This window comes from Carassius gibelio, chromosome B10, assembly GCF_023724105.1.
Source record: "Carassius gibelio isolate Cgi1373 ecotype wild population from Czech Republic chromosome B10, carGib1.2-hapl.c, whole genome shotgun sequence".
Taxonomy (NCBI): domain Eukaryota; kingdom Metazoa; phylum Chordata; class Actinopteri; order Cypriniformes; family Cyprinidae; genus Carassius; species Carassius gibelio.
Genome location: NC_068405.1, coordinates 14,940,263 through 14,961,665, shown reverse-complemented (window position 1 = coordinate 14,961,665; position 21,403 = coordinate 14,940,263). Strand labels below are relative to the sequence as shown.

Genomic DNA, 21,403 nt, shown 5'->3' with positions numbered 1-21,403 from the left:
GTTTCTCCTGCAGAACCAGCTAGTAGTCATCAGGACACAAGCAACTAGTTCACACACTCACCCAAAACCTTAACGAGACTTATTGGGAAAAGATTTGCTTTACAGATGGTGGAAAAATGTGGAAGCAATTATTCCATGGACAAAGAGTTTAGTTTAGGATTAAAACTGTGGGTGTTTTTCAGACAGAGCATCTGAACATTTTGCTCCAGGCTGCAACAGTGTTTTATTTTCATCTGCAGAATATTGTATTTCCAATAATGGATCCACTGGGAGCTTGGCAAACTGTGAATTTGATAAACTGTGTGCCTGTGTAAATCAATAGCACTTGACAATAGATAAGTGACATTGCTTGTATGGGCACAATGCCATTACCAGAACTGCACTGAATCAGACAGATCTCAACAGATCCAGATCTAGCTCTCAATTGCTCAAACATGTATTACAATAAATTTCAAGGATAATATGCCAGTTTCTGCATAATTTTTCAAGCATAATATAAAGTATTATAATCTTTGTTAAACAACCTTTGTTAAGGATGTACAAGCCATGAAACAAACAAACTAGCTATGAGGTGAATTGCAACATCACAAATATAGTTTGAAGCAAAACAGTATTTTAGTAAGACTAAAAGACAAAGCCATAAAAGCATTGTGAATCACAAATTAAAAACCATTGAGAATTAAACTACTGATTTAAAGTTGACTTTTTAACAATAAGATTTAATGAATTTACATAATTTACAGTGCTACATGGCGGTCAACGAGAGCTGTTTTGGCACTTTTCTGATTTGTAATGTTTTCACTAGGAATTATTTTTTATATATATATAAAAAAAATGTTCTAATTTGTCTAGTAATGGCCTTTAACAAAAGCATATGCCATTGATTGACAACCGGATATCTAACAGTAGTTCTGTCTCTAGAGGTTTATAAGCTATCATTAAAAAAAAAGAAAATAGTTGACCTATGGAGGAAATGTATAAAATTTTACTTTTGGAACCTGACTGATGCACTCTACAATTTAGTGTAAACAACACAAGACTATAACATTCCAGTTATAAATCACTGAATCTGTCTTAAATAAAATGAGAGCATTCTAGTTTTGCCGTTTTGATAGAAGAAGAAATACATTAAAAAAGTATCTCTTCTAAGGAATGGTATATTAGTTTAAAACTTTATAGAGCTGTTGTTAAATCTAATTCTGTTGCCTGGCTACCAAATGCAGGCTTTAGCTTTTCCTGGTGTTCTTTATGAAAGATACAGCAGGACAGTAAAGATAGGATTCTGATCACGCCTGGCCCTGCTGATAACACACACTGTGCCGACTCCACTAAGGCCAATCTTTATGGCCAACAGTCTCAATTTATAGCTTCATGTGACGTCACACCCTAGGAGGGCAAAACAAAGCTTTGCTCCACTGACTGCCAGTTATTTTTACACATATTGCATTAAGTAGTAATGTAGTAAAAGGCAGATATTAAACAGCAAGTTTCAGTAAACACCTTATTGACTATGTATATTTGCAAAGGCAAGCAGATGAACCCAGAAAATAAACACAATGTGCAAAGTTTCACATGAAATGGTTTCCCATAGAAATACATAAGGAAAACACTGAACCATTAAGCGGATTGTATTCATATTCCGTCCTCATCTGCATGCCTATGTAAACTATGAATCATTAATATGGGGATTACTGAATGTAATCTTTAAATATTACGGTTTTAAATATATTAAGGAACAATTTTTTTTTTACATTCTGTCTGCGCTGTTTAATGACTGATATATAAAACTGCTTAATTTGAAAGCAAATGGGCAAAACTTGCATTTTGTTTAAATACCTTTGTTTTATTCTTTTGGGAGGAGATCTAAATATTTGCAGCTGGAAAACAGATGGAAAATTGTTCTATGGATGCTTTGCCCTCCAAGTCTTAGAGCCGGTCACATGACTGAAAGCTATGAATGTGATGAGAGCAATCTCAAGCATAACACACCAGCAAGAAAAACAAACCAGCAGGTGTGTTGAGCCCACCTTCATTTGCTTTGCTCCCTCAGGCTGTGTGTCAGGGTCTATTACTGAGGAAAAGACAGGTGAAAAGAGGAAGAGAGAGACTCTGAATGTCAAACATTAAAGCAGATGCCATTTCCACACAGCAATATATTTTACGATCAAACCATAAAATCGTTTACAGAAAAATGAAAAGACAGAAAGGAAGATATATATCTTTGGATTGTTTTAATTATAAAAATGACCCTATTATCAGGAGAGCAAAAGGATAGAGTGGAGGATCTGGACTGTAGAGATAAAAAAAAGTGTAAAGCTGCACTAACACTTGGCATTGGATGTGTATGAGTGTATGAACGTGATATAGCAGTAAGGTCTGCTTTAAAAAGCACTGAATATGCTTTACACAAGACTGCTGTAGGACACATCACATTGCGTGGCACCATAAAAACATTCATAATGCAATTAGTGTTTCTCTCAACATCCAGCAGGCAATGGACCAATCAAGTTGCAAATGGATCACAGTGCATGAAATTCACTTTGCCTTTGCTTTTAATTCAAATGTCTCTCTTAACCAATCAAAGAGTTAGTGACATTGCAGAGGGGGGACTTCCTGCTACTGCAAATGCAGAGTGTCATGGGTCCCTGTTTTTCTTTTACCATATCCCAGTTGTTTGTTTACAACAGCTTGCCATCCTCCATCACACATCCTTTAATTGTATCATTAAGTAAATGCAGCATCATTCCAGGCAGTCGCTACATAAAATTACTTATTTATCTAAGAATATCTGGTAGAACAACTATTTTTGGACTTGAGAATCTTGTAGTCTCTAAGCCTTTGTGGGTAAGCATAATTTCCAAATGCATAAACAACCTCTATAAACAACTAACACTTGCCACTGGATGTGTATGAGTGTATGAACTACAATATGAATACTCAGGGAGTTACATATTGCTTTAAAGGGGTCATATGATGCTTCCAAAAAGAACATTATTTTGTGTATTTGGTGTAATGAAATGTGTTTATGCAGTTTAAGGTAAAAATGACAGAATCAATATTTTCCACATACTGTACATTATGGTTTCACCTCTATGCTCCGCCTTCCGAAACGTGTCGATTTTCAAAAGGCTCCTGTGTAGTAACAGCTGCTCTATGTGAAATCACCACCTGATGGAATTTACAGCTGATTAGAAAACCAGCTTTACTGACGAGATGAGCTTTAATGATCGGCCGATCTCGATCGGTGCCCCCCTACAGTTTATGGAGCTAAATACTATAGCCCTGCTAAAAAAGCCTATAGACTCCCATGCTTCTTGTGCACATTAGGTACCAGTGCCATATTGATAGATATGCGGGGGGCAGTTTAGAACAAGCCGTTTCAAGGGGGCGTGGATGAGTGTTAACTTTTATAAAGAATATCTCTTTGGATTAAAGACTTTAGTCTTTGAAACTTCACATATCTTCTCTATTCACCAATATCTTGTTACACTTTAAAGAGAAAGGGCAATTTGAAAATCGAATCATATGACTCCTTTAATGTTTTGAAAAGGGAACGGGAATCTAGCTTGTTGTCATATAAAAACACTGCATTTGATTTAGTTGATGTTTGGAGGGCAATATGAGGACAGAGTAGCGGTGGAAGCCTTCTGGCTCACATCAGTGCTAGCATCCAGCTCACACCTAGACATGTTTGTTTAACAAAGCCACATTCACCAGACCAGAAAACACACAGATGACCTTTTCACAGTCAATGTTACATTCTAAAAATAGATTACACTCTCTAGAGAACCACATTTTAATTTCTATAAAATTAAAAATGTAAATTTAACAATTTCACAAAATGCATTCATCAAATAAGTAAACAAATATAGAGATATTCCTAAAAAAAAAAAAAAAAATACTTTCTTCTCAACCTCAGCTGACCATGTGCTTTGAAAGCCAATAAACCCACACAATATGCATGTCCATTTGCACTGACACATAAAACAATACAAACACACTTGGGGTGCTATCACACTTGGTCCATTACCCCTCTTATCTTGGTTCATTTGGGCATACGGTGAACATGGCAATTGCACTCGTATCCACACCAAAACAATCGGTCCAATATCGCTTGAACGAGGTGGTCTCAGCTCGACTGAAAACAAACTCTGGAGTGGTTCAGTTATAGTGAGAAAGCAATCCAATCCAACGGATCAACGAACCAGGCTATATCACAGATTCACAATGTATGACGGGTAATTAGTTCCGTGTAAAGTAGTAGAGGATGTCTTTGGGTGAGCACGTCTTTGTCTTTCAAATTTTTTTTAGCTTTTTTATTTTATAATGCCATCTTATTACTCTTCGTACTAGTAGGAGGTGTATTTTAACAGTGTTTTCCCAACAAACCCTGGACTCCTGGGTTTATAATTAATAATTATAAAAATGTAGAATTAATAAATTAACAACAGCTACAAAAAAAAAGAAAAGAAACAAAAAGCCCTCAAAGCTCTTGTAGTTCCGGAACTTTGACCAGTGAGGGGACAGTTTACTTGCACGTGACATGTATTAACAATTTTGGTCTGTTTAGAAACTTTGCCATGTGAAAGCAAACTCCACCATTAATAAAAAGCAACATTGTAATAATTTTAATCCCAGTTTTCCTTAGAAGCTTCTCTGCCTTGCATCTAAAAAGGTTAAGTAAGAAGTTGTCAAACAGACAGACAGCTGTTTTTCAGTTTAAAGATCAGCCGGGGTCAGGCAGGCAGCTCAGCTCAGTAATCCCAATGGAAGTGTCTGATCTCTGCTAGCAAGCTTTTACTCTAAGCAATAAATCTCAATCAAAGAATCAGAGATAACTTAGAACTAGATTAGAGCAAAAACACTAAAGTGGTCATATACCAACTTCTTATTTGACCAAGGCTAAAATAAAAATCTAAAATACATCAAAAGCTGAAAAACATTTTTAGAACACAATAGGTAGGATGTGCGTGGCAGAAACAGACCCAGTATTAATCTTCATTTAAATCATGCTGCAAAGCGCATTGAATAAACAAGTCAAGCAGAACGACAGCATGGCATTGCAAAAATGACATGACAGAACACTATACGGTGACAAACGTATCTGATGAATTCGATTTTACTGAAATCAAAACTGACATTTAATTTCAACTATTCAACACTGTAGCTGAGAGCATAAAAAAAACAGTTATTTTATTTTGTAGGCCTGGAAAGCTTAAGGCTTCAGCTTGAGTGGGTTCTGCAGGAAAAAAAAAAGTGCACATGAAGATGCTTCTATGACGCTGAAGAAATTCATATTCTCACCAGTAAAGAAAGTGGGACAGATGCATATGGCTAGAATATGCTCAGATGACAAAAAAAATAAAAAAATAAATAAAGGGAAGATTTATTTAGGATGCACGAGAGTAAAAATTATTTACCTTCTACTACAAAACCTACAAACAGTTAAACTTAAAAGGCTCTAGAGAATCTTACTAAGGTAAATGTCAAATCATAAATGCTATAAATAAAGTATGAAGCGAAATGTCAAAATTCTGATTTTAAATCAGTAGAATGTGCTTCTGTACGGGTGAACAAAGGACACTCCAAATATGTTTATATTTGTGTCAGATGAAAGCACACCAGAGAAAAACAGTAAATCTGAGGATTACAGAACACCTAGTGCTGCGTAAATGCATCACTTTATACAGAATGAAAAGGGAGGGGGGAAAAAAGAGAGAAGAGTGCTCTAAAAGTACAGAGATGGCAAAAAAAAAATCCTTCTGATACTAGCACACAGGATAGAAAGGGATGAGAGAATGACACCAAGAAATGATGGCCTTGTGATGTGGCTATGAATTAAACATGAATCCATTAAGACACTTAACAGCTGGCTGCCATAAAGCATTTTTTTTTTGTCAAAGGAACTTCTACAGTAGCAGAAACAATACAAAGCAGCTTTATGGCATCACACACACACACACACACTTTACTGTATATGCAAAAGGCTCACTTAAAACAGGAAAACCTGATTTCAGCATAAAGGATTTAAAAGGTTGAACTTCATAACTATCACTGAATGGGTAAAATAGGTTTTATTTGTTCACAACAAACTCCACTTCAAACATTACTGTTTGCCAAGTACCATGAAAAAAACCACAGCTCATTATATCCAGAGGCAGTCTCCAGGGAAACAATGTGTTCTGCAGTCAATTACACACGTTTTTTCCCTTTAATCTCCTTTATTCTCCCCCTTTGAATCTCGATATCTGTCTCCTTCATTAAAGCTCTTTTTAATGTCCGCTGGCTTTGAGCAAAACGCTGTTGCACATAGTTACATGAACCAAAAAAAATGCATCAGTTTTTGAGTAATTCGATGCTTTTTTCTTGTTCTAATGACTTAAGTTTGGAATATTTTGCAAAGTATATCCAAAAATATTTATTAATTGATACTTTTTCTTCTAAAGAAGAAACTTCATTATTTGAATTCCTGAAAATAAAGTTTGTAAAAATCACTGTAAATAAACTCCGTTACATTCAGTTCTTTTTTCAAAAACAGCCCTCAGGAACAAAATGAAGGCTTATGTTGGATCTTAGATTTTTTCAATCGGAAATTTTAGTATAATGAAAAGAACAAAAGGTAAGAAGTCAAGAAGTTAGTCATCCACTAACAAGTTGTCATCCGAGAAACACTGCAGTTTAAACTCTGTTTTGAAACATTCATTTTAAATGTGTCTCCAGCTGTGATCAGATTTTATCTAGACAGTACCTCTCAGACTCTCTCATTTTTGTCAGAGCCCAGAGTGCAGCACATGAATACAGTTTAATGAACGAAGCCATTACTATATTTTTGAGTGAGCAAGAAAGAAAGTAAAAGGAAACAATTACTGATTGTGATCTTAAATTGTGGGTTTTGGCACAACACAAAGTTTGAATAAACAGTTTTGGGGCGCTCTATCCAACCACGATTAACAAATACACATCTTAACAAGTAAACAATGTTTATTTGTGAGACTGCTCAAGAAACTGGTGATCAGACCCCCGATCATCACAACCCTGAGGATGTTAACACATACATCTAAAACCCACTGCAATAACATGTTAGGCCGTGTGTACATACACAGAGACAAGCTGTTAAAACCTACATTCAAGGTTATACTTAGCAGGTAGGCCTTGCTGATGCTATTTTGCCTTTGTTTCCCAACATCACATGAGAAGTGCAAATATTTGCATTGAAACACACTGACTTCCTTCTTTCCCCTTTAAAGAGTTTAGACTCATTTCACATTCATGCACACTCACGGGTGTCTAATCATAGCCCCAGAAGCAGAATGAAGGTAATTATCATACAGGCTGTAATTAAACAGTTTGTTTGATTGAAGATGAGCACTACATGGTTGATTTATCAGAAATGCCAAAGCCCAAAAGGTTATTTGTAAAATATTACAAAATACGTTGCATATGAGCACCACAGGCTAAATGTAAAGACTGCGATAGGAATTCTCCATCATGCCGAGAAAATGGCACGTAAAAAAGGAAATTGTGCATACTAATGATTATCTAGGGAAAACAAATCACTTTTTCCTCCACACAAGGGTCATTTACATATGTAGGAACAGATTACAATTTGCCTTAACATTAGAGTGGGGTTGACTTGAATGCTAATGCCAGAGGAAGCGAGCGTGTGTGTGTGTGTGTGTGTGTGTGTGTATACAGAGGGGGGTTGATACGAGACAAGGACATTTCATTTTTTTACTTTTCCAGTTTGTGCAAATTTGCTTTTTCACTCGCGTGCTGGCAGTCGATAATGCGCAATGTTTCTCAAGGAGATAAAATGCCTGAAATTGGTTCCTACACAGCTGCTTTACTTCTTGCCTCCCTTATCTCTACAGGAACTAAAACTCTTTGATAAAACAGAGTGACAAAGGTCTTGTACTATACATTATTAAATTTCCCCAATCTAAAGTATAATCTAAATGTAGAGAGCTGGAACGGACTTCTTGCATCTGTCTGGAAGCTTTAAAACCATCTCTGAATTTAGCGAAGGCTGGACCAGGGATGAGGCAGATTTAATAGGCTAATCTGAGTACAAGTAAAGTGCCAATATTTGATTTTCCAATCCAGCTGATTCTTAAGCAGACTGATAACAAACTTTATTTTTCCAGTTAATGTGTGTGAGAGAGAAACTGAAAGAGACAACAGTACTGACACATATGAAGTTTCTGAGTAGAAGACCTGCTCAAGTAAATCACAGTAGACATGATTCCTGCATAGTGAAGGCTCTCTCACTTACTCACAAACACTCTGTGACTGCACCAAGACTGCAAACACCTTCGCACAGACATACCAATGTCAAGCTGGCAGGCATAAATACACACACATACAAACTTGGTCTCTAAGGCAAATATAATCTCACACTAGAGCCTGACCTCTCTCTCCCACAAAAAACACAAACACATAAGCCTACACACCATGCATTAAAAGATCCATACTTTCAGAGAATTATGTTTTTCCTACCAATTTAGATTAAAGAACAACTGTGTTTTTGGATTAAGAAAAACTTCTGCATGACTGTCTATTTAGAGAATAAATTCTGAAACATGCTGATTATCTAAGACATAATACAAGAGCTAAGTGCAACGAACACAAACACTGTCCTCGGAAGACTGGGAGGACCTAAAGAATCATGTTAACCCAGCCTAGCAGTCTCTAAACAGGAAGGACAGGATCTGCATTCTGAGTAATTCTGACAGACGTCATCTTTGTGTTTATGAAGAGACAATGGATTAAGATAAACAATACATATTGGCTTATGTTAAAGTACATCAGGTAGCGATTTTGTTGATACTACCGTTCAAACGTTTTTTCTATCATTCTTTGAATGTAAAATTCAAAAGATCAGCATTTATTTGAAATATTAAAGACACTTCATTACTTCAGATAAAATGAATGCATCCTAGCAGAAGAAAGGTAAAGTAATGACTTAAAAAAAAAACTAACCAAATTTGAAAAGAGGAAAAGGAAGAGAAAGTGACTGAACCATATAAATAGTCATGTCAGCCAATTCCTCATTAAATCGGCTCAATTTTATATTACTCATTATTTTGTCAAGACCATCACAGATGGATCAAACTAATTTCTCAGTTCCAATATGTCAGCTATGTATTTATGCATAATATTGTTCTACTTTTATATCAATAGTTGCATCATTAAAAATTAACAGGGATGCACCGATGTATCATTTGCCGATATTTGATTATTTTAAAGTTTATTAATTAACTGCATGGAGACAATGAGTTGCATGTGTCAAATAATACAACGTTATACTCTAGGCAAATTAATTAAATACTTGCCAAAACAAAATAAAATCTGCACAAAATTTATCTACTGATTGGCTTCATCACTTTGTCTCTTCTTCACCTAAAAGCTGGTGTGTGGTGGGCTTTCTGGTACACTATGGATGCTACACACTGATGGTGGAGGAGGAGATACTCCCTCACACGGAAGAATGCTTTGAGTGCTTAGGAAAAAAGCGCTATATAAATATAATAAATTCTTATTATTAAAATATAGTTTGTCAGACAGCATAGTATGGCCTATGCAAACGTGACGCTGATGCATCAAACCAGTGAAACGTCCGTGCTTAGCTCTAAATGCAGCACATTAAGGCAATAGCAATGCACAGGAGTTACGAACCGTCAATTAAACATCAGGTCTACATTTAAGTATTTAAGTTTGAAACCAGCAAAAATGGTAGAATCAATCAGTATCAAAATAAAATGCAGTTAAAGATGCATAAAGAGTCAAACTGCTCAAGTTAAAAAGTCTGAAGTACAGTCTGGGCCATTCAGCGTAACCACCGCCTCACTGTGCTGTTATAGCCTATGTAAAGGATGACGTTTTATGTCAAAAAGTAAACAAAGCCTATAGTTAACATAATACATAATATTTTAGCATCCATACGTTGTGAATATGAAAACATTTGGATTTGTGCAGAATGAGAGAGGTAGGCTCCATTTGTTTTAGCTTACAAATTTAGAGGATTTGTTGGGGAGAGAAAGGAATTAAAATAGCCTAATTGGATTTGTAATGTTTGCAAATATTTAGCTTTATTTACCGGTGTTTTACCCTACATTATTTCTGATAATAAAATAATAATAATATATGAATAATAAAATGCAACCAAAATGCTTATAGAAGTAGCGTTTTTTTATCCATGCGGCAAACATTTTCTAATATTTAAAAATTTCTTTAAAGCACTGACAGTATTTTCTTTTGTTTAATACATTTGCTTAAAATCTAGAAAAGATGATGCTGTGTTGGCTATGACTAAGTGCAAGATAGGCTACCAGATCAAGGCCCTTGTGTTTTTTTCTTTTTGAGTAAAGAAAACGTTATTATTATTATAATTATTATTACAGGCAAAGAAAAAGTTGTAAAAATTACATTAAACAGTATTTTTTTCTACTCAAACCAGTTTTGTAACTGCAATAATACAGAGGAACAGAAACATTCAAATACCAACACTGCAGTTTACACCCAAAATGAAGATTCTGTCTTTCTTTACTCATCCAGATGTTATTTCAAGACACAAATGAAGATATTTAGAAAAATGTCCAAACGGACAGTTCAATGTTGTTTTGCATACTACCTTTTAGTACATGGATGAAAACAGTTTAAACATTATTAAAAATATTGTATTTTGTGTTCTACAGACATCTTTGTTTTTTTTTTTGAGTGAACAATCCCTTCAAGATGGCTATATATCCTTGGAAGTCCACTTTCCAGTGCACAGATTTGAATGTACCACAAGACTTCATCAGTCATAGTTATCAAAAGGTCTAATAGAGATAAAGACATTTCTGTCTGAATCACAGATGGTAGTTTATTAGTCATGTGTCTACATTAAGACTCATTACGGGATATAAGCATTGAGGGGTGAGTCGAGGGACACGATGACAGATGCACTACAGGTCCTCCTTATCACTGCTGTGAAAACAAGGAGGAGCTGATGTGTGATGGATGGAGAGACGCAGAACGAGGGGTTTCGTGACCTTGTGTTTATGGAAGGTATATTAGAACAGTGGGAGGAGAGAAGTATAAATCCCAGCCCAAGACTGCTTGGCTATGATCTTAGCTTCACAGTGACACATCCCTGAAAGAGGAAAAAAAAACTCCTACCAGCCTTTACATACTTAACCCTCAACCCTGCCAAATCCCTCTGAAATACGATTCCATTCTCTTCCATTATCCCTTGCGATTCCTCGTTTCATGCGTCTCTTCGTCTCACATGATATACTTACACCCTTTCTTCCTTCCATCCTCTTCTAAACTCCCACTCATACACTCATCCATGACTTTAACCTCTGCTCCCATCTCTCCTTTCTGTTTAAATCTCTTTACTGTCTCTTTTAACTCCCCTCTGTTCCTGCGTTATTTCAGCGTGTGTGAGTGATGATTCATGCATGCATAGCAAGTCTCCAGTTGAAACTAGAGTGACCAGAAAAAGTCCTTGCAACCTTGGTTATTTATCATTATTACCTGGTCTAATCGAATGTGATCAGCCCGACGTAATGGCCCACTTACTCTCCAAACTGAAAAAGAAGGCAATAAAAACAGGCAAGAGTGGAACATGGCATCTGAATGTTGTTAAGGTAACAGGAGCAGGTGTCGCCTGACGTCTCAGGTATGAGTCTTGCATCCTAAAATATTTATAAAGCAGAGGCCTGAATATTCATACGGGTAGCATGTCCTTTCTGTTAGGTGGAGGGCATACAGTGCCCACACATGCGCAAACAGGTGCTTGGAGTGTGATTTTACTCTGAAGCTCAGTCCTTTATTCAGAAGGACAGCACCAGAGGGAATGTTGTGTTGAGAGCAGGAGAAGCACACTACAAAATGCAAGGCTTTGGGTCACAGGTGAAAGTTGCAGTTGATATCAGCGTTTCGTTTTGAGAGGCTTTGCTGGTTAGATTAGACAGCGCTGCTGGACAGCAGAGTAGAGAGGGTGGTCTGAGGCCATAGCTTAGCAGCTCATCTCTCCTTAGATTACACAAAGTCAAACCTAGAGGTATTTCAAATAAATATCTCACTGCCTCACAGCATGCCTTCAAGTCATACCTGCTCAACATCTTTTCCTCTCTGTGCGTGCCCACTCTCACTTAACATCGAATAGTTTCTGTTCAATATAAAAGTAACATAATTAGAAAGAAATTGCATTTCTTGAGAACAGTAAATGCAATATGATTATAAAAAGAGTGCCTTATGTTAGGGCTCTGACGATAACTGCATAACCGCGGTAAAGAGATGACGACTGTTGTGTTGAGGTCACCACTGTCTTCACTGCACTTTTTTGCAAGGTATTAGCAGGAGGAAGCTAGAGGTCTGCATTCCCATGGCTCTCCCGTGGGACATGACCAGATTTCTTGAACCACGGCATTAAATTCCCAAATAAAATACAGTAGCGGTCTGTAAGTCTGTTATCATTGGAACAGCAGTAAGCGGTCTAACAATAGTTCCAGACGTCCTTTCAGAACAGAATATCTGCGCTTTACTCACTCTTATCGACCACCGGTACAGCCTGCACTCAGGAATGTTTTGCAGGCATGGACCAGTCTTTCAGCGTCATGCATTTTATTTATATGTGCGCGCAGCATCTGCATAACGGTCCTCAGAGCAGGCTGTACCGGCAGTGAATATACTGACCTCAGACCGGTCGTCGATGAGTGACAGAGTAAAACAAGGATGGCAAAGCAAAGAGTGGATTAGCTGTCCTTGAAGGACATTCAACTTGGACTGGAAAATGGTCAGTTTACTGCTAAAAACCCACATCAGGCAAGTCTGACTTGAGACATTCTTCTCAGGGATGCAAAACTGTTCAAGCCAATGGTTTTGTTCCTGTTTTGCTTATAATTTTAAATGATAGATGTTGTTTTTTTTCTTTCTCTGCAACACTTTTCCTACTGTGCTGACAGTAAAATGAATTTTGGATTTTGACAAGACAAATAAAAATAACAAAAGAGGCTAAAATATTTGTACAACCAATTTTATTTTATTTTATTTTATTTTTTTGCTCTTTCTTGAAACATTTTTTCCTGTTGTGTTGGCAACAAAATGTAAAACTAATCTGATTCTGGACAAAAGAAAATAACAAAATTTTTGTGCTGAATACATTTTTGTTACATCTTTCAGTAGTGGAAATTTAAATGTGAGATTCTGGAAACGAGATGTACATTCAACGGCAAGAGGGAAAAAAAGGGTCATATGATGTTGCTTAAAAGAACATTTTGTGTATTTGGTGTAATGCAATGAGTTTATGCGGTTTAAGATTTTCAATATAATGGACGTTATTGTTTTTCCTCTATACCCTGCTTATCCGTATCAATTTTTACAAAGCTCATCATTCTAAAAAAGCAAGGTGTGCTCCGATTGGCCGGCTATCAAGTGCATTGTGATTGGCTGAATGCTTCGAGTATGTGATGGAAATTTTACGCCCCTTACTATACTGTGTGAGATACATGGTCATGACAAAAATCATAATTGTTGCTCTAACTAAAAAAACTTTTAGTGCTTTTTAGTATTAAGCCTCAAATGTCAACTTTACATCAGATTGGTTTCTTCTAAAAAATATCAATGGAATTATAATGTTATACTAAAACCAAAATTATAATAATGGGAAAAAAAACCTTAAGATAACACGTAGAAAGAAAAAAAAACATCTTAAGCACGATTAATTGGTGCTTTTAACGATTACGTAATTGTGGCATCTATAAATGTAATTGCGATTAAAAATGTGATTAATTGTGCAGCCCTACTAGCTTTTGAATAATCATTGGCAAATTATTTAAATATAAAAAACGTACTTACAGGCTGTAAGTCAGAAGTGCCAGACTGTCCTTGCAAAGTTGGAACTGCCCCACTTTATAGAAACAGACTTTGTGCCACAGGAAAATGTTACGCTTTCTTTCTTTGCGTGAACATTTGGGCAGCGTTATGCAAATCTTCCCACACAGTGATGTACACATGTTAGTGTGTTTAAACGAGGTGTTTAAGGGTGGGCGTGTTTGACTTTTATAAAGAATATCTCTTTGGATTTGAGACTTTAGTCTTTGCAACTTTACAGATCTTCTTTATGCACCAAGAGCTTGGAACATTCCAAAGAGAAAGGAAAAATTTAAATGCCATCATATAACCCCTTTAATAAACCATGTGTAAAATGTACCAAGTTTGGTTGAAACCTGTCTGACTCACCGCAGAAAGATCTGTTCAGGGCTTGCAAAATCACTAGTCCGACGTCCTAGGACTTTTGTGTTTTCCAATCTGGCAACCAAAATGTATCACCACTCTGTCCGATGGTCTATCTTAAATACAGATCTCCCGCAGGTCCTTAAAATCTCCTAAAGTAAGTAGTATCTAGTATCAAACTTAAGGCTATAAAAAGTTTGAAATAAGTTAAATGGAATAAGAAATCTTATAATTACAATTTCAAGATGTCTTCTAGTTGGGGACGGAAAGATAAGAGTCGCAATATGGCTAGATTAAACTTCAAAAGACAATGGTGTCATGGTCAAGTCAAAACACTGCGCTGTCTTTTTGCTTGTATCTGAAAAGGAGACAGCTGTCCTCAGAAATGTTTCGTTGGCATTTTTCTTTTATTTTACCCTAAATTCCTGATAAAACAGCATTTATGAGCACAGAGCTGCTTTGTGTACAGCCGTTACCAGGGAAACCACAATATTTCAGCACTCCTAAAATGCCACCTCTCCATTAACTCAGAGCTGTTAATGAGAAAGAAGTTAACATGCCTTCTAAACATCTAAACAATTAAGACAGTAATATTTATAAGTTATAAATTGACATCTTAATTTATATGCTTGAGTTATCCCTTTTCATAAAAATGGTCTACAGGCTGAATGCTGTTATATAAGATTTTTGTTTTTGTAAAAATCTGTATCTGAACTGTAAATCATCTAATTTTATGGCTCAATACAGTATGTTACCATAAACATTGTCCAACACCACTCATACTGTTAATTTTACAAGTGCAGCTGTTGAAATGGGTCATAAATTGCCTTAAATTTATAAAAATTTTGCAGATACCCTGTAAATAGTGAAATAAAATGTAAACTTATTTACACTCCTATTTGATTTTCTATATTTTAAAAAACCCTGCTACTCTGCTTTTTGAGACCTCAGAGCAGTAGGCTACTTGTCTTGAAAAATATATATAAAATTCTCAAGCTCAAAAAACCGACTTAACCAAGATTTAATTCTTCCAATGGTGTCTACCACTTTTTGTTGAATGTCTATATTAGGAAAAAGCATTCCAAGTAGTTATTTTCTACAATCATGTTCCAAGGTCTTGCGTGTGCTATAGGTCTCCTAGCAACGTTCTCCAGGCAGGGTCTCCAGAGTAGTTATGTTTATCAGGTAACTACAGCACGGGTCTACTCAAGGTTGAGGAGGTTTTCAGAGCAGTATACTGACCTTAAACGAGGTTAAAACAAGACACCACACTCAGTCGCTTGTGAATGGGAAGGTCCTGTAGGATCCTTAATGGCTTTTGAAGACATGTATGAGTCAAAGTTTAGAAAGGAGAACCAGATAATATTGAGGAGTTGAGTGCATACTACAACATGGGCCAGACATGAATGAGTGAGCCTGCGCACATACACAAGCAGAGGAGCAAAATAAAAGTGCTGACTGACCAGGGATGTCTGACGGCATCTGGCTAATGTCTAAGTGAAGGGACAAGCCTGTCAGAGCCTGTGGACGCTATTATTGAAAATATGTCTTTAATGGACACTAGGGACTATAGAGCAGAACAGGAAAGACTACAGGACTGGACAGTGAAGAAAGAGTTTCGTCTCAATGAGAAAAGTTTGCAAGCTCTTAATAAAATACACCCCTTCACACTACTTGAAAGATGAATATCAAACAAGATAGTCTGCATTCACATATTTCCTATTAAATCCACAAGTCTTTAGTGACATTACAGCCACAAACCGTGATTTGGTATTAGGGGAGGGGCATTCTTATTCTAGACAACATCTAATTTGAACAAAAATCTGTGCAGGTTGAATCATCAACATTTTAGTCCATTTTCACAGAAGAGAAATATTCAATATTTTATATATTATTTTCTTATCTTATTTCTGGCTAAATTTAGGAGTACACTAGCAAACAGACACAGACTTGCCTTGGTTCTGAAAAGCATTTTTCTTCATACAAATTTTTAGCCATGCATGCGCCAAAATTACCAACAATGGATAGCCTAAATATAAAACTATTGATTCAAAAATGTTGTTATACATATACAAACAAAATTACAAAATGTGTAGGCCTATACAAATATTTAAGTAGCTTAACAGCATATGAAGAATACATTATTTACTTTAGAATTTATTCACACCAGGAAAGTCCACTAATACACTTTTTTTTTGCGGTTCGCTTTCACACTGACCTTTTTGCAAGAAAACAAGAAATTGTAAAAAAAAAAAAAAAAAAACAACATGTGTGCAAAGGTCATCCATTCATGAACAGAAATTCTCAAGAATAGAAAGCAGGGAGTGCAAAAACATTGCATTTCGGTGATGAACAGGAGCGCTTCACAAAAATTAACCAAAACTTTTTTACTTACAGACATGATGACTATATCTATAGAAAGCTTTAAATGTCCACAGAAAGAAATAATTAAAATCCTAAAACTCTTTGATTATGGAATCCATAAAGAGCATTTCAAGGCCCTTTACACAGGACGTGGCAGAACCAAGGTGACCCGACCGACATTACCACAAAAGCCCAAATGACGCCACACTTCAGCTTTGTTCACCGAAACAGTAACTGGAACAATTCATTCATCCTCCATTACTGGCGGTAAACTATTAAAACTAATGATAGTGGCTTGGTCTAATGCTAGTTCAAAGATGAAGACAGAGATTAAGACTGCTATCTAGCCGTCGGCATATGAAAACAAAAACGAAACAACTGCCATGTTTTTTTTTAATATCTATATTGGATTTTTGAGAATGGATACAGTATCGCCAAACAAAATATTGCAATACTCATGTTTATCAATATTTTCTTACACCCCTTATAAATCTCATTATTGCCAATATTCTTGTAATATTGTGATATAATTTTGAGACTATATCGCCCACCCCTAGCATCTATATATTACACTTGAAAATGCCATGTCTTCACATTTCCCATTTCCCTTTATGAATAATCTGTGTTATGACAGAATGACACCTTGAATGAAAAATATCCTTGTAGCCGGCACCAAAACAACATCCCTGTCTGCTGAGAAGGACACAGAGCACACAAATGTCAAACTCAAAATTCTATTGTGATGGTAATGAGTCTGACAGGTTAACACCATGGAGGAATGAATGTCACACGCAAGACTTCGAAAACATACCCGAATGTCTTCATCGGTAATAAGAAAATGCATTCTATGTCATGGCTCAGAATAAACACCATAACCAAATTTGCTAACATTCCATATCTGAACTCCATGTGGGGGTCACACATATATGCACTAAAACAAAAGCAGTGTGTACACAAAACTTGTTATTGTTAAACTCTAGTTATCAGTAACCAGTGGCCTGGAAAGTCATCGCCCTATCCATGCAACTCTTTCTCCTCCTCATTTTTATTTGTTTTCCTTGTGCTGGTCTGTAGGCTATGCAGTCTGAAATTATATCTAAAGAACACTATAACCTTTGACCAAAATGGCACAAACAGTTTCAGTTGTTACTCAAGAGAAATAAACAGGAGTGGGTGGTTTCTGTGTTAATGCTTGTGTTATTCTCATTCCCTTCCTCCCACGAAACACTAACGTAACTAGTTGGTCAATGACCAGAAATGGCTAACTACTACACAGCATTTGCCTCTCTCACAAAATCAATGTTAACTAAAGAAAGTTCTAAAAATACTGTGCCTTTTCCAAGCCAATTGATCAGTCAACATCAGGTCTTATGCGTAGGCTGGTTAATTAAGCAACCTCAGTTTCAGACATCTAGAGGAGTCGTCTTGAGAAGGGGGGCACAAGTGGAGCTTGCATTAGCAGATGGCAGTCTGAAAGAAACCCCTCTTGATGGCTTTAAGACGGTTAAGCCTATTGTGTTTTGCCAACAACTAACAAAAATATTCAAGAAACGTACTCTAGAAAATTAATTATTCCATCTGACCTTTAAAACAAAACCGAAATAACACAACTGGTTCAACAGCAGCATAAAACAAGACTTAATATAAATCATGAAACAACCCGGCTGTTTAAACTGCGCTTCGCGGACTGGGTTGTTGTTAAGGAGAAGTAGCCTCCGATGAAAATAAAAATACAAATGTAACTCTCTAAACGTGGGCATAACACTTTTAAGTAACACTTCTATCAGAGGCATGTATAAAGTACTGTTATAGCATTATTATATTTAAAGTGTAAATGTAGTGTTTTCCTATTCTGCTTAATAACATTATTGTATAAATTATAGTAAAAAAAAATTAACCCATTTACAATACAGATATTTATTAACATTTTTGTTGTTTTAAATGAGAATTAATTAAATTTAGTTGTTTCTAAATAGCGCCGTAGTAAGATTTTATAATTCTGAATTTAGTGACCCTTTTATTTCCTTCTAACAGATCCTAAAAACGTCGATTATACTGACTACTGTCGCCAATTTGGTTTATAGTAGAAAGTACAGCTGAAATTATAACTTTATAAAACTCTGATATAACAACATCTAAATGGTGAATGAAAATGAAATAAGTATATAACAAAAAAACGAACAAACAAACAAAACTTTTAAGGGAGGGTAACGTAAGCGCGAGAGCAAACGGAGCCCGCAGAGCTCCGGGAAAAAAAAATATAAATTCAAACTTACCTGCGAGGAGAATAATATTGAATAAACAAAGGCAGGACGTCCTCAAATCCATTCCTCTGCTTTTAAGCTACAATTTAGCAACCGGTGTGGGTATAAAAACAACTTTTCCCTCGACTCGTGATGATTCGTGTTCACTCTTCTTTCGCCAGTCTCGCACAGCATCAGAAGTCCACCAGCTCGCTCGCGCAGGTGGATTGTTGCTGGAATCTGCTCACGTGATTTCCGGAGGTATCAGCTGGAGAACATTGAGGGCTTTTTACGCCCTCTTGCGTACACATGCTCCAAGTCTCTCCTTACATCGACGCATATTGAATGAATGTAGTGTCGGGAAGGTTAGGGGAGACCGGGGGCAGCTGTTACTCACAGACTACTGAAATAAACCTGTCATCTTAGGTGCACTAATTGACAATACAATTGATATATTTTCACTAATAAGGGACAAGACTATTCTATTAAATAATCACAAGAAGTCAGTGTTACAACTGCCCCCACAAAATTCATATTAACCCACTGTATCTCAAATAAAAGCCTACATCAATGTAATCACTTTACTGCTGTAGTGTCTAATAATGCTAAATAATGAAATATAAACGCCAACTTGCCATACCTGTATTAGTATAGAGTTTTCATGTTATTTTCAATAATCTAGAGATAAAATGTATGGAAGTTCAAATTTGCAGACATCTAATCATTAGATGGCAGAAAAAAAATGCAGTATATTCAAAAAGTAACTTTTATACCTCAAAATCAGTTTTCTGTGGAAAAATTCTGCTGAGGTGAAATAATTGTGCTCCTTTTCCATGGGCAAATGCTACAGAGCAAGTGTATATTAAGTATCATATCTCTAACTTGTTTCTGATTGGAGGAACTGAGTGTATTAAAAATGCCGGTTACAGATAACAAGTTATCCTATTTAAAATGTAATAAGTAGTGTAACTATTTTATTTTAAATACTATATTACTGTAATTGATCACTACCAAATACTTTTATAAATTTCTAACAAATGTTTTTAACTCTTAATCAATTTGAAAGGTTTAAAGCAGGCAGGGTTAACCTTACAGTACTCAACACTGATTACCATCAGACTTCCTTCGACACTAGAATTACTATTATAATAATTTAATTTTAAAACACAGCCACCACAAAATCAGACTTTAGCACTTCTTTGTACCTTGAGATCATTCTGAGATTAAATACAGATTTTAAATCATAAGATATAGTTTAATAGTTATGATACTGGTTTTGAAATCAAATCCTGGCATAGCTATGACCGGAAACACTTAACAATGCCTTGGAAAAAAACTCAAATAGGAAACAAAAAAGTTATCAAATAACCATTAGGGTGGCCCTTATTTTTGGACTTTTGAAATCTTTTGCTCTTACCCACCCAGTCATCTTCCCTTCATGAGTAATGGAAACAAATCAAATTTTGCAGAGATTGGATTATGTTTTTGTGTTTGCCCAGCAAAGTGGAAATTCTGTCTTAATTACCATAAGAGCATGCTATGAATAACTATATAAAACCACTAGTAAACTCTGTACAGTGTCGTCCTTTGGGCCCTGACCTTTAGATTTAAAATGAGAACACAGAACAGTGTTGTTAGTCTTAACATGTCAAATTACATTGGTGCCAATAGCCCCACCCCTCACTTTGCTGCCTGTCCACTTACTATTTAAATAAAAACATAAAATGACAAAATTATTATTTTTTACCTAAATGACAAAACTGCTGATGAGATCTGATTTTGTGGTTACTGGAAGTGGAAGAGAGCAATGCACATTCACTCCCCCCTACACACAATTCCTACCAGTACTGAGACTTGAACCCCCAATCTTTGGGTTACAAGTCCATCTCTTTAACCACTGACAAAAGAAACTGTCAAAAGTTTATCAGTGAACAAAACCTTCACTAATATTACAAGTCATATCTTTAAATACCTGTTGATAAAAAGATTCATTTTTTGATCATACCATAAATGACAAATTATCTGGGTGGTATTTGGCATACATAACATACTTCTAGTGGAGAAACAAATGAGTGGGTGAGAGGGTAATATTTCCAAGTTTATATATATATATATATATATAATAGCCATGTGTCCTAAACTCCTAAAACATTGGTTTCTCAAATTTTAAAGCAGTCGGTACAATTTGGAAAAGAAATCAACCAAATCTGTGTGTGTGTGTGTGTGTGTGTGAGGAAGTATTCATACGTAACCCACTTTGTAATCGTTACCATTTTCATAAGTAACTGTCATTGAATTACACTTTTTATTTAAAAAAATTAGAAACAGATTAGTTATATTTATATTGTAATTTTATTAGTAACTCCCCAACACTGATAATGTAGTATAAGTAATAACTTTACTCATCAATGCAAAATCAGATCTTAACCTCTAATTTTCCTTGCTGATTCTACAGAGAATCTAGAGTCTTAAGCGCTCTTTACCATCATTTAATCTAGCACTCATCTTTAAACAGTCTTTTTCAGAATCTCATATCTCAACTGTTCCTCCTTTGAACTCATTATGTGTCAAAG

General features: G+C 35.9%; 1 protein-coding gene across 1 annotated transcript in view; it reads right to left on the bottom strand.

The window, feature by feature from the left end:
- Window positions 1-19,083, bottom strand: part of cxadr (CXADR Ig-like cell adhesion molecule) — a 71,178-nt gene extending 52,095 nt beyond the window's left edge. The window contains exon 1 of the mRNA XM_052566588.1: window positions 18,864-19,083. Coding sequence (XP_052422548.1) covers window positions 18,864-18,915 — 52 coding nt within the window. The 5' untranslated portion in view covers window positions 18,916-19,083. The remainder of the gene's footprint in view (window positions 1-18,863) is intronic.
- Between the last annotated feature and the right edge of the window lie 2,320 nt (window positions 19,084-21,403).